General features: G+C 56.1%; 1 protein-coding gene across 1 annotated transcript; it reads right to left on the bottom strand.

The window, feature by feature from the left end:
- Positions 1–6,809: 6,809 nt before the first annotated feature.
- Positions 6,810–10,258, bottom strand: ZNF414 (zinc finger protein 414). Its single transcript, XM_064380723.1, has 8 exons — positions 10,135–10,258; positions 9,139–9,448; positions 8,715–8,822; positions 8,501–8,606; positions 7,736–8,079; positions 7,607–7,657; positions 7,007–7,155; positions 6,810–6,936 (listed from the first exon to the last, which is right to left on the bottom strand). Exons 1-8 carry the CDS (start codon positions 10,135–10,137, stop codon positions 6,838–6,840), a joined length of 1,170 nt encoding a protein of 389 aa, XP_064236793.1. The 5' UTR covers positions 10,138–10,258; the 3' UTR covers positions 6,810–6,837.
- Positions 10,259–14,032: the final 3,774 nt, after the last annotated feature.

Raw genomic sequence — 14,032 nt, 5'->3', positions numbered from 1 at the left:
ATAGACCCAAGATAAACTAGGTAGGCAGCTGGTGCCTGCTTACCACTGATCACAGACAAGCTGAAAAGTATTCTCCATGAGGGAGCCACGGGGGCAGGGTGACCTATCCCGCACTCAGAGAACTGTTTTAACCGGTGTATGATATTTATATATTGTCCTGCCACTTAAGAATGCTCCAAACAGTTTTCCACTTGTGGGTGGGGGGCGGCCAGGTTTTCCTTGCCATCGTTCTTCTTAGCAAACAATATATTTTATCATACACTCAGCATTTTTCAACAGCAATTCTCTTGCATCAGCCTCCTGAGTAGCTGAGATTACAGGCGTGCACCACCATGCCTGACTACTTTTTGTACTATTAGTAGAGATGGGGTTTCACCATGTTGGCCAGGCTGGTCTTGAACTCTTGACCTCAAATGATCTGTCCACCTCGGCCTCCCAAAGTGCTGGGAGTACAGGCGTGAGCCACCACGCCCGGCCCCTGCCAGGCACTTCTATTTCCCTTGAATTCCTGTCCTGCCTGCTACTGTCCCCAAGCTTGGGGTGTTGGTCGCCCACATATTCCCAACATGGTCACAAGTTTCTTACTCTCTGTAGTTCCCCTCAGTCCCACCACCTTGGTGGCCCCATCTCTGGACTCCAGGTAGGACTTTGTGCCAGGCCCTGGTGACCTCCTGGGCTGGAGAGCCACGGGATGGGGAAATCTCAGCAGGTCAGGGGTATGGACAGCTCTGGGGTTGAGGAGGCTCCTGGGAAGCCCCAGAGACACAGGACGTGGGGGCCCATGTGACCGGGTGAGGCTCCTGCTGTCTGCCCCTGCCCTGGTTGGCCCATCACTTTCCTTATTTCAACACTTTCCTGAAATCCGACTCCCGGCTTTGAGCAGGACTCACTTGTTCTCGGGGAGATATCACACAGGCCATGGAGGCCCCAGGCTGCCACCCTGGGCAGAGAGCTTAGCTGGCATGGCAGATTTAGGGGGTCAGTGGGTGAATGGTGTTAAAGGCCTTGCATCTAGGCCGGGCATGGTGGTTCACGCCTGTAATCCCAACACTTTGGGAGGCTGAGGCAGGAGAATCACTTGAGCCTGGGAGTTTGAGACCAGCCTGGGCAACACAGCAAGACTCCATCTCTACAAAACATATAAAAAATTAGCCAGGTGTGATGATGCCCACCTGTGGTCCCAGCTGCTTGGGAGGCTGAGGCGAGAGGACTGCTTGAGACCACGAGGCAGAGGCTGGAGTCAGCTATGATCACACCACTGCACTGGTGACAAAGCCGGACTCTATTTCAATCTCAATCAATCAATCGAGAGCCACACTAAAAGAAAAACAGAAAAACAAAAAAAGGCCGGGCGCGGTGTCTCACACCTGTAATCCCAGCACTTTGGGAGGCCAAGGAGGGTGGATCACCTGAGGTCAGGAGATCGAGACCAGCCTGGACAACATGATGAAATACTGTCTCTACTAAAAATACAAAAATTAGCCAGGTGTGATGATGCCCATCTGTGGTCCTAGCTACTTGGGAGGCTGAGGAGGAGAATCACTTGAACTTGGGAGGTGGAGGTTGTAGTGAGCCAAGATCACGCCACTGCACTCCATGCTGGGTGACAGAGTGAAACTAAAACTCAAAAAAAAAAAAAAAAAAGTCCTTGTAGTCTTGAAGGACTGAGGGGGTCTGAGGACATGAAGATACCTCAGATTCCCAGAGGTTACAATAGAAGTAGCAGAGAGAAGAGGAACCAGGAGACAGACACAGGGGCCACGAGAGGGTCAACACAGTCGGTTGTGGTGCGGCGGCCTGGCCAGATAAGGGCGAGCCATGACCACAGGGCTCAGCCCACAGGAGATGGGTATCTCGGTCACAGTAGACGAAGGGACAAAACTCTTGCTAAGAGAGTAGAGAGCCCTGGTTTTCAGTTTGAGCACGTGCTGGAATCGCCTGAACAATTTTTTCGAAAGACAGAACTGGCGGTTGGGTGCGGTGGCTCATGCCTGTAATCCTAACACTTTGGGAGGCCGCGGTGGGAGGATCATCTGAGGTTGGGAGTTCAAGATCAGCCTGGCCGACATGGCGAAACCCCATTTCTACTAAAAATACAAAAAATTAACGGGTGTGGTGATGAGCACCTGTAATCCCAGCTACTCGGGAGGCTGAGGCAGGAGAATCACTTGAACCCGGGAGGCAGAGGTTGCAGTGAGCTGAGATCACACCACTGCACTCCAGCCTGGGCAACAGAGTGAGACTTGGTCTGAAAAAAAAAAAAAAGGAAAGAAGAAAAGAAAGTTCTAAGGTCAGCAGTTCAAGAAGGCCCAGGAATGCCTTCTCACCGGTACACAAGTATGAGAGTCCCATCCACAGATTTTAACGCCACCACCAGCATGACCTTCAGCGAAGTGAGCTTCCAAAATGTTGGACAGGCATCGTGGCTCATGCCTGTAATACCAGTACTGTGGGAGGCCGAGGCGGGAAGATTGCCTGAGCCCAGGAGTTAGAGACCAGCCTGGGCAACATAGCAAAACCCTGTGTCTATGAAATACTTAAAAATTAGCCAGGCATGGTGGCATGTGCCTATAATGTCAGCTACGTGGGAGGCTGAGACAGGAGGCTCACTTGAGCCCAGGAGGTCAAGGCTGGAGTGAGCCATGACCGTGCCACTGCACTCCAGCCTGGGGGATAGACTGAGTCCCCGTCTCATAAACCAAAACAAAAAAATACTTCTCAGCACCAGCCCAGCCTCCTGTGTGTGTACATACATGCGAGAACCTGTTTTTTTTTTTTTTTTCCCTGAGATTGAATCTCACTCAATTTGCCCAGGTTGGAGTGCACTGGTGCAATTTTGGCTCACTGAAACCTCTGCCCCGCAGGATTAAGCGATTCTTACGCCTCAGCCTACCAAGTAGCTGGGATTACAGGCATACACCAACACACCTGGCTAACATTTTGTATTTTTAGTAGAGATGGGCTTTCACCATATTGGCCAGGCTGGTCTTGAACTCCTGACCTCAAGTGATCCGCCCAGGTCAGCCTCTCAAAGTGCTGGGATTACAGGCATGAGCCACCGTGCCCAGCCAAGAACCTGTTCTTTGCTGTTGAATGGACCCAGGTTCACATCCCACACCCTTGGAAGCAATACCTGTGTCTTTAGTCAAGTGTCCTTAGGGAAGCCACTGTCCTTCTCAAGCCTCAGTTTCCCTCTGAGCTTACCCCGCACCAAGATGGTGTGATGATGGCTGGTAACATCAATGATCTACATCCCCCAAATCAGGCACAGCATCCCCCAAATCAGGCACAGCATCCCCCAAATCACACACATTCTGTCAATTTGGGAGTTGTGCCCCTGGTGGTAGAGGCCGGGAAGGCACTGGACCCTGGCTGGGGTTTGGACTGGAATGAATTTAAGAGTTGTGTGTCGCCCCCTTGTGGTAGAGGCCGGGAAGGCACTGGGCCCTAGGGTTTGGACTGGAATGATGAACGTGGGAGTTGTGTGTCGCCCCCTTGTGGTAGAGGCCGGGAAGGCACTGGGCCCTAGGGTTTGGACTGGAATGATGAATTTGGGAGTTGTCCCAGTGGGTGTCTGTCGACTGCAGAGGAGTGAATGTAGCCGAACCCTAGAAGTTTTGGAGCTAAGGAAGAATCAGAAAAGAGATGAAAGGCCGGGTGCAGTGGCTCACGCCTGTCATCCCAACACTTTGGGAGGTCGAGGTGGGCAGATCCCTTGAGGCCAGAAGGTTGAGACCAGCCTGGCCAACATAGTGAAACCCCGTCTCCACTAAAAATGCAGAATTTAGCCAGGCGTGATGGTGGGTGCCTGTAATCCCAGTTACTCGGGAGGCTGAGGCAGGAGAATCGGCTGAACCCAGGAGGCGGAGGTTGCGGTGAGCCGAGATCGCGCCATTGCACTCCAGCCTGGGTAACAAGAGTGAAACTCCGTCTCAAAAAAAAAAAAATTAAGTAAAATAATAAATAAAATAAAATAAATTATAAAAAGAAAAGAAAAGCAATTCTTCGCCACGAGTATACAGTAGGCGCTCAGTCAAGGTAATTGAAGGATTGGATGACAACTGATGAATCCCCAGGTGCCTGAGCCGGTCGCTACCCATGCACTCTGGTAGCTACGAGGGTCCAGCCAGGGCGCTCGCACCAAGACCCCGCGTGGGCGCTGTGGGGGTGACGCGCAGGTCCCGGCGCGGTCGTCATGGTACAAGTTCTCCCCATTCTCGTTCGTGTATTTGGCGCCTCAGTGGGGGCTCCTGGCAGGGGTCCTCGCGGCGCAGATGCAGACAGGGACCGACGGCAGCGAGGACCAGGGGGAGTGGCACTTCGTTAGGGCACGGCTCGGGGACTTTTCGGGGTCGGGAATGGGAACATGGGTGCGCAAGGGGGGATGGGAGCACGTGGGCGGCGGATCCCAGGGCCGGGGGGGTGCGCTCCACTTTCCTGCTCCCCGTCCGCGGTGAGGGTGAGTGGACCGGCACCTGCAGGTGACAGCTGGGGCTAGACAAATGCCGGGCGGTGCACGGGGCTCTGGCCAGCCTCAGAGCTGTTTGGCGCCAGCTGGTGGCTTCCTGCCAACCGGACCGCGATCGGCGCTTCGCTCCCGGCTCTCCTGTGAGCCCCGTGCTGGGCGGAGCCGGGGCCCAAGAGGACTGGCCTCCAGTGGGCATAGGGGTTGGGGACCGGCTTGAGGGTAGGAGATAGTTTTTGGAGTGGACAGGGTGAATGGCAGATGCCAGGTGGTGACCCAGTTCCCCAGGCCTTGGGGCAGAGTCAGTTTACCCCAGAGGGCAGTGTGGTGGCCGTGGACCCGCTGTACACACAGGAAGGGCTGTCCCATCTCCGTGGGTGATGGAGTAGAGGAGAGGTCCCTGGACCAAGATGCTTGTTGACTCTGGGTCTCTCTGGACAGATGGTGACAGACTGGGAAGTAGCATGACCTAGATCTGGGGGTGGCCGAATGAGGAAATTGATGGGGAATGAAGACTCCTGGGGGCCCCCAGGCCCCTGAGAGGGGTTAGGGGCCTGGGGGACAGAGAACACAGTGCTGTCCCTGGAGATGGAGGCGGGGCTTGGACTACAGCCAGATCTAGGGAACTTCAGAGCATGGGAACAGGGGAGTGTCCTCTGGACCTGCTGCCAGGGTTTTTTCTCCCATGGTAACTGTGCCCAGCTCCCAAGATGGTACAGAATCAGTGCCTCTGACTTGGAACTGAGGCTGGCTAGGGACCTCCTAGCCTCACTTTCTCTACCTGTAAAATGGGCCCCTTGGGCCAGGCGTGGTGGCTCATGCCTGTAATCCTAGAACTTTGGGAGGCCGAGGTGGGTGAATCACAAGGTCAGGAGTTCGAGACCAGCCTGGCCAACATGGTGAAACCTCATCTCTACTAAATTTACAAAAATTAGCCAGGCGTGGTGGTGGGTGCTTGTAGTCCCAACTACTCGGGAGGCTGAGGCAGGATAATCGCTTGAACCAGGGAGGCGGAGGTTGTAGTGAGCCCTGCCTGGGCGACAGAGTGAGATCTGGTCAATTAAAAAAAAAAAAAAAAAAAAAGGGCCTCTTGACCCTGTCCTACCCTCGTCCCCAGGTAGAGAGGGTCCCAGGCAGCCACGGGCTCGGTGGCCAGAGGAATGTGAAGTACTCAGCAGACATTTCCCAAGCCCCTTCCTCTCCCCAAGGCCAGCTTTTCATCCTCCTATCCACTCCAAAGGGCTCACCTGTCATCATAACACCCTTTTAAGGATGAGGGAATTGGGAGGCAGGGGGGTTGAGTCTTCTCCAGGGTCCCACAGTTGTGGTTTCAAGGCTTCTGACTGAGAAGGGGGAGCTTAGGGGGACTTGGAGCACTGGGGCCTCCCGATGGCGTGTCCGGCCCCATCCTGAGTGACAACCACCTCAGCTGGGACCTACGGGTGCTGGGAGGGTGGACACCCAACCCAAGCCATGTGAGCTGAGGCTGCAGCCCCATCATATCACAGCCCCATCAAGGACAGGGCAGTCTTCAGGCCCCTGGTGAGGCTGTGGGCAGTGGGGCAGACAGATCGGTTCTAAGGGCCTGAGGATCCCCTCCTGTCCCTCGAAGTAGCTGAAGGGCCTCTAGAGCCCAGAGCTGTCCATCTTTGAGGTGACGTGGCACTGAGAAGGTGTGGGGCAGGTGGCCCTGTGCTTCTGTACCTGGATGGCTTCGACTCAGAGCCTGAGGTGGACACGGTGGGGGACGGGAAGTCCAAGGAAGCCAGGTGCGGTGGCTCACACGTGTAATCCCAGCACTTTGGGAGTCCGAGGTGGGTGGCTCACCTGAGCTGGGATTACAGGTGCCAGCCATCACGCCCGGCTAATTCTTTGTATTTAGTAGAGATGGGGTTTCACCATGTTAGTAAGGGTGGTCTCAAATTCCTGACATCAGGTGCTCCACCTGCCTCCGCCTCCCAAAGTCCTGGGATTACAGGTGTGAGCCACTGCGCCCAGCCAGGACTTCTTAAAACTGGAGAGTCCCATCCCATTTGGTTTCTGGACAAGGGAGAACAGGACAGTGGGTCCTGGAGACCTCAACTATAGCTGGAAGTGGGGACTTGGGCCCCAGTATTGGGGTGATAGGGAGATAGGACACAGGTGGGTTGTGAGGCTTGGACCTGTGGATCCAGGTGGTCCTCATGAAACATGATCGCTCCATGACTGCTGGGCTGCGGCCCACTGCGTTTCGGAGTGGCAAGGGACGGGGACACAGCACAGGCTGGCTCATGGTGCCTTCTTTATTGTCCACCCCCAACCCCCTTCCCTGTAGCCCCCTCCAGACGACAAAACTACCTACACCCCAAGGCCCAACCCCAAAGTGTTGGGATTCAGAGCTGCGAGAACACTGGAAGCTCCCCCTCTGACAGCAACGGCGACGCCTTGGGTGCAAGCGGGGCTGGATCTGGGTGGGCAGAGGGGTGGGGAGGCTGAGCCTCAGCGCCTTGGGCCCCTGCCCCCCTCTCCACCCAAGCATTCCTCGGCCTTACCCGCCGGGGCGTCGGGCGCGGGGGCCGCGGGGGTGCCGGGGCGGTGGTCCTCCAGGTGCAGGGTCATGGCGGGCCGCGAGGCCGTGGAGAAGGCGCACTGCATGCACGAGTAGCGGCCGCGCGTGTGCTCCCACACGATGCGGCTCGGGGCCGCGTGCCCTGCAGGCAGGTGGGACCCCGTCAGTCCCCAACCGAGGACCCGCACGCCAAGGATGGAGGACACGGGCAAGGGTGGGTGGGACCTTTCCCCGCCCCCATCAGCTTCCAGGCGCCTGGATCCGTTTCTCCGGGGTCTGTCTGCCCCTAGAGTTGGGGAAACCCAACTTGGCTTCTCCGCGTCCCCTACTCCCATCCCCGGATCCACCGCCGGGGAGAAGCCCGCTTCGAGGTGAACGGTGAACGGGGCACGAGGTTTACACGGGAACGCCGGCGCAGATGAAGGCGCAGGTGCCAGTCATATTTAAGGCAAAAATCTTGTATTTCGGGACAGTGGCATTTCTGTCCCCCCTGGGAAGCGGATGGGCACTGCTGCCTCCCGGTATCCACCTCACCCCGCTGGGCGCAGGAAAGAAAGCCCTTCCACCCCTCCCTGGTGGTCACCTGCACGCACCTGAGGGCGCGTCGGAGCCGCCCTGGGGTCTTCGAGGGCTGCTGCCAGCACCTGCGGTAAAGGGGAGGGTCAAGTTCAGAGTCAGGGCGAGCCCAGCCCGCCCTCCTGGAGGCCCTGCCCCACACTCACCTTGGCTCTTCTTCCAGACGGCGGCGCTAGAAGCCGGCGGCCCGGGCGCGGCGGCCAGGAAGGGCCGCAGGCGCGGGGGGCTTAGACCAAAGGGCGCAGGGTTCAAGTAGGGCAGGAAGGGCCCGGAGGGGGCAGGGGCAGGGGTCGTGAAAGGCTCGAGCAGCGGGAACGGCAGGCCCGGCGCTGACGCGGGGTCGGCCTCCCGGGGGCGCTCGGGCGCGGGTGGCTCCCGGTCCAAGGCCGGGGGTGGCGGCGGGGCTGGACTCTGCGCATGCTCTGCGCAAACATGCAGGTGCTTGAAGAGCGAGCGGTGCGTGCGGAAGCGCAGGAGGCAGTTCTCACACCTGGGGGCGGGCAGAGGGCCGGGCTGGGCCTCCAGGACGACCAGGGAGAGGGGCCTGTGCCATGCCACCCGCCCTGCGAGCGTGGGAACGGAGCCTGGGCCCCAGTTGCCTCCCAGCTCCCGGACAACTGTGGCAGCGACCCTTCCTGACCACTTCGGGTGGGAACCCTGGGGAAACCCAGAAAGAAGTCTCAATTTTAAGTTAGGTGGCCGGTTTTCCACTTGGGAAATAAAGCCTGGCTGGGTGGAGCCACGCCCACATATGCCCCGCTTATCCAGGGAGGCGAGGGCGGGACTTGTCCAAAGCCTCGCCCACATCAAGTCCCGCCCTCCAACATCCTGACCAGGAAAGGAGACAGGCCTGGAGCCCACACACAGGGTGAGGCTAGGGCAGGGCAGAGCTCAAGAGGTCAGGGTCTCACTTGAAGTAGCGATTGGGCTTGTAATGCAGTTTGCTGTGAGTCACCAGCTCCTGCATGCTGGGGAAGGTCTCGGTGCAGCTCAGGGCCGAGCAGCGGAAGAGCTTGCCTGGTAGGGATGGACAGAGGAGTGGAGAGGGGTGGCCAAGGCTGGCTCCGAAGGGCTCCGCCTGTTTCCCACCCTAACCTGCCTCCCCATGACCGGCCCTGGCCCTACCTTCCAGGGACTGTGTGGGCGGGCAGTGGGTTCGCAGATGCTGTGCCAGGTCACGGATGCTGGGGAAACTGAGGCAGCAGCCAGCGCTGGAGCAGGGGATTTGCTTCCCTGCAGGACGCACAGAACAGGGGTTACTGGTCCCTTCCTCACTAGTGCTGTCGCTGACCCCAGGGCTCTGCCCCAGGGGAGCAAATATGATGCTAGGGCCTTTACTCTCTGCCTCCCACAAGAGACTGATCTGCCACAGTGCAGGGGCTGGACTGGCCGGGCTCAACACTGAAGCCACAGCCTGGCATCCACTGGCTGCTCAGTAAAATGATGAGTGGCATCCCTCTATAAAGGCCCCCGGGGTTAGAGATTCTCTACTCCCCCCTTCTATTGTTCCAGGGTCTGTGACTCCCCAGAAGGCTCCATCACAGATCACCTGAAGGTGGGCGTCGTCTGGGAGGCCGCAGGTCCTCGCTGGTCCCGGAGACTATGCTCATCAGGCCCGGGCTGGGTCCCGGCCCAGGCTGGCAGCTGTCTGGGCCTGGGGAGGAGCCCTGCTGAGTCCCTCCAGGCCCTCCACGTTCCCACACTAGCGGTGTGGTTGCCTGCTCAGGGCCTGGCTCCTCCGCCATGGAGGAGGACGTGGCTGCAGCTGGCACAGCCGGGGACACCTCCTTGTCGGTCTCACTGGAGCTGGGCTCTGCAGTAGCCGGCATGTCCGGGCTGGGCCCTGAAGGTTTCTCCTCCTGGTGGAAAGGAGAGAGAACCCTTCTGGGATCTGGGTCCACCCAGTTGGCCCCCATCCTAAGGAATCACCAGCAGAAGAGGACAGGGGGATAAGTAAGGGTGGACTACGTTCCTTTTTATAAAGATGGGATCTCGCCATATTGCCCTCGCTGGTCTTGAACCCCTGGTCTCAAGTGATACACTTGCCTCGGCCTCCCAAAGTACTGGAATTACAGGCATGAGTCACTGCACTGGCCCGGACTGAGCTCCTTATGCACATGGGAGAAGCACCTCCTCTCCTAAACTAGGGTAAGTGGGAGCCCCAGTATGCGACAGGGGCGTGGCCTAGAGAGAGTGGGCGGGGCCAATGATACGGAGGTGGGCTATGGGCAGGGCGCGACTGGGAAGATGCTAGGAGCCAGACAAGGATTGTTTGAGGATCGAGAAACACCGGCCGGCCTCGAGCAGTGTGGACAATCTTGGAGGTGCAGGGGGCCCGGATGTACGAAGTTCAGGGGTGGAGACTTAGCCTAGTGGGCGTGGTCCACTCTAGGCCGGGCTCGGGGACGCTCTCCGATTGACAGCCAGCGGCGGACGGGTGCCCGGATGTGGGGGCGGGGTCGGCCGGAGGGTGTATGCGCGACAGGGCTGCTCCCCGCCAGTCCCCGCCTCTCCGCCGTGCCCGCGACCCCGGCACCGCGCTCACCATCTTCGATACAGCTCGGCCTCTTGTTCCTGCAGCTCCAGCGGCTCCAGCTTAGGCAGCGGCCACCCTCTGGGCAATGCGAGCTTGCGCTCACATCAGCGCCATTTTCCGCCTCTCAGCTCTCGCGAGACTGGGGGCGGGGCCTGCGCTGGGCGCTGAAGACGGGGCGGGGTCTGAGGTCGGAGTCGCTGGTGCAGCCTTGCTAGCCCAGAGCAGTAAGAGCGCACTTCTGTAGAGTCCGTGCACAAAGATTCGGGATGATCTCGCTGTCCTAGTCTTTAAAATGGGCACCTTCATCCCCTCTAGTCCTGTCCCAACACCATCCTTGAACAGTCGATAAACAGCGGTTCTCCTTCTTTGTTACAGTATTGAGACAGGGTCTTGCTCTGTCGCCCAGTCTGGAGCGCAGGAGTGTGATCACAGCTCGCTACAGGCTTGACCTCCTAGGCTCAGATCCTTCCATCTCAGCCTCCGGAGTAGCTGGGATTACTGGCGTGCGCCACCGTGCCTAGCTAATTTTTTAATTTTTTTTTTTTAGATGGTGTCTTGCTCTGTCTCCAGGCTGCAGCGCAGTGGCGCGATCTTGGCTCCACTGTGATGCAACCTTCGCCTCCCGGGTTCAAGCAATTCCCCTGCCTCAGCCTCCCAAGTAGCTGGGACTAGAGGCGTGCGCCACCACACCAGGCTACTTTTTTTGTATTTTAGTAGAGACGGGGTTTCATCATGTTGGCCAGGATGGTCTTGATCTCCTGACCATCCGCCCGCCTCGGCCTCCCAAAGTGTTGGGATTATAGGCTTGAGCCACCGTGCCCGGCCAATTTTTTTTTTAGAGACAGGGTCTCTCTGTGTTGCCCAGGCCGGTCTCAAACTCCTGGGCTCAAGCGATCCTCCCGCCTCATCCTTCCAAAGTGTTAGGATTGCAGGCATGAGCCACCTCGCCTCGCCCTACGCTCACATCTTAAAATGGGGAAACAGCATCGCTTGAGCCAGGGAGGCCGAGGCTGCAGTGAGTCGTGATGGCACCACTGCACTCCTGTCTGGTGAGACCCCATCTCTAAAAGTTAAATAAAAATAAATAAAAATGGAGAAATAGTAAATCAACACATGCAAGAGCAGTCTTTGGTCCTATTCAGTGCAATGAAGGAAACAATGTTGCAGTGATGGGTCAGGGAAGCCACTCTGAGGAGGTGACCTCGGAGCTGTCGCCTGATGATCCAAGAGTGAGCTGGCGCCGGTGCAGATGTCCTGGCGTGGGGCGGAATGGGCTTATTTTGGTCAAAGAGCAGCGAGACCAGGGCACCAGTGGAGCAGAGTGGAGGCGGGGTGTGGAGGTCAGAAAGTGAATATGGTGCAGGGCAGGTCATGCAGGGCCATGGGAGTGGTGCAGAGAGAGAAGTGTGGTTTCTGTTGTAACCACTGACAAATTTTTAGCAGGGGGAGGCATATCATCTGATTCCTGGTAGTCACTTGGAGGAGGATGGGCTGTTGAGAGGGTGGTAAGGATAAGGTAAATCTTAGATCTCTCTCGCTCTCTCTCTCTCTCTTTTTATAGACGGAGTCCCGCTCTGTTGCCCAGGCTGGAGTGCAGTGGCATGATCTCGGCTCACCACAACCTCTGCCTCCCGGGTTCAAGCGATTCTCCTGCCTCAGCCTCTCGAGTAGCTGGGACTACAGGTGCCTGCTACTACACCCGGCTAATTTTTGTATTTTTAGTAGAGACAGGGTTTCACTATGTTGGCCAGGCTGGTCTTGAATTCCTTATCTCTTGATCCGTCTGCCTCACCCTACAGGCATAAGCACCTCGCCTGGCCATCTTAGATCTCTCTAATACATTATGCAGCATTCAAGAAGTGTTTGTTGAGTGCTAGGCAACTGTAGGTCTTATCTGTAAAGCAAGTTGTACCTATGCACTTTCGTTTTGTTTTTGAAACAGAGTCTCACTTCTGTCCCCCAGGCTGCAGTGCAGTGGCATGATCTTGGATCATTGCATCCTCCACCTCCTGGGTTCAAGCAATTCTACTCTGGAGTAGCTGGGACTACAGACATGCATCACCATGCTTGGATAATTGTTTTGTATTTTTGGTAGAGATGGGCTTTTGCCATGGTGGCTAGGCTGGTCTTGAACTCCTGGCCTCAGCGATCCACCTGCCTTGTGCTTCCAAAGTACTGGGATTACAGGCATGAGCCACTGCATCAGGGTTTTTGTTTTTTTGAGACACAGTTACAGTCTGTTGCTCAGGCTGGAGTGCAGTGGTCTGGTGATCACAGCTCACTGCAGCCTGTACCTCCCTGGGCTCAGGTCATCCTCCTGCTTCAGCCGCCCTAGTAGCCACCACACCAAGCTAATTTTTGTATTTTTTGTAGAGATGGGGTTTCGTCACATTGCCCAGGATGGTCTAGAACTCCTGGGCTCAAGTGATCTACCCACCTCAGCCTCCAAAGTGTTGGGATTTCAGGTATGAGCTACTGTATCTGCCTCCCCATGGGCTTTTCTATGCAGATAATACCTTTAGAAGGGATATTTAAAAACTAGGGAGAGGAACAGGGATGTCTGAGTGGGAGAGAGACTGACTTTTCACTTTTGTGTTTTTTGAATTAATTTTTTTTTTTTTTTGGTCCAGGTGTGGTGTCTCAAGCCTGTAATCCCAGCTCTTGGGAGGCTGAGGCAGGAGGATTACTTGAGGCCAGGCGTTTGAGACCAGCCTGGACAACACAGCAGGACTCCATCTTTACAAAAATTAAAAAGATTAGCTGGGCATGGTGGCATGTGCCTGTAGTCCCAGCTACCTGGGAGCCTGAGGTGGGAGGATCACTTGAGACCAGGATTTAGAGGCTGCAGTGAGCTATGTTCATGCCACTGCACTCTATCCTGGGCTACAGAGCAAGACCAGGTCTCAAAACAAAACAAAACAAAATAAAAATAAATTAACATTTTTTCTTTTAATTATTCAGTTAAAAATTCATTTGCTTTAAAAAACAAAGATAATTTTGATGCAGGGTGAGGAGGGATGTGTGTGTGCAGGGGAGACTAGTGCATTGTAGGGGAAGGATGCGGTGAAGTGGCAGAAGGGACAGGGACCCAAGGAAGGAAGGGAAAGGAGGCACCAGACTTAAGAAATGTTGTAGGCCTGGCACAGTGGCTCATGCCTGTAATCCCAGCACTTTGGGGGGCCGAGATGGGCAGATCACGAGGTCAGAAGTTCTAGACCAGCCTGACCAACATGGTGAAACCCCATCTCTACTAAAAATACAAAAATTAGCCGGGCGTGGTGGCACATGCCTGTAATCCCAGCTACTCAGGAGGCTGAGGCAGGAGAATTGCTTGAAACTGGGAGGCAGAGGTTGCGGTGAGCTGAGATCGTGCCATTGCACTCCAGCCTGGGCAACAAGAGTAAAACTCTGTCTCAAAACAAAACAACCACCACCAAAAAAAACTCATTTGCTTTAAAAAACAAAGATCATTTTGATGCAGGGTGAGGAGGTGTGTGTGTGTGTGTGCAAGGGAGGCTAGTGCAATGTAGGGGAAGAATGGGGTGAGGTGGCAGAAGGAACAGGGACCCAAGGAAGGAAGGGAGAGGAGGGACTATACTTAAGAAATGTTGTGAAAGAGTCAACAGGATGTAGGGGTGAGCAGCAGGCGGGGCAAACATGACTGAGGTCTGTAGTCTGAAGATGCCTGTACCTAGACAGAGATGATATTGGTTAGCGTATGCCAAACCTTTAAGATAATGGCCCACAGGGGCATGCACAGTGGCTCACACCTGTAATCTCAGCAGTTTGGGAGGCTGACGCAGGATGATGATTTGAGTCCAGGAATCCAAGGCTGCAGTGAGCTATCATCATACCACTGCATTCCAGTCTGGGGCAACAGAGTGAAACCCTGTCGCAAAACAACAGC

Source organism: Aotus nancymaae, unplaced genomic scaffold (genome assembly GCF_030222135.1).
Source record: "Aotus nancymaae isolate 86718 unplaced genomic scaffold, 86718_ANA_hifiasm-v0.15.2.pri h1tg000028l, whole genome shotgun sequence".
Classification (NCBI taxonomy): Eukaryota; Metazoa; Chordata; class Mammalia; order Primates; family Aotidae; genus Aotus; species Aotus nancymaae.
This window is presented reverse-complemented; position numbering and strand designations above follow the sequence as displayed.

Excerpts from the sequence above, each read along its gene's own strand:
- ZNF414 (XM_064380723.1), bottom strand. Across the intron at positions 8,080-8,500 it reads AAGCCCAATCGCTACTTCAA|GTGTGAGAACTGCCTCCTGC; the intron begins GTGAGACCCTGA and ends GCCCGCCCCCAG. Across the intron at positions 7,156-7,606 it reads CGGCTCCGACGCGCCCTCAG|GGCACGCGGCCCCGAGCCGC; the intron begins GTGCGTGCAGGT and ends ACCTGCCTGCAG.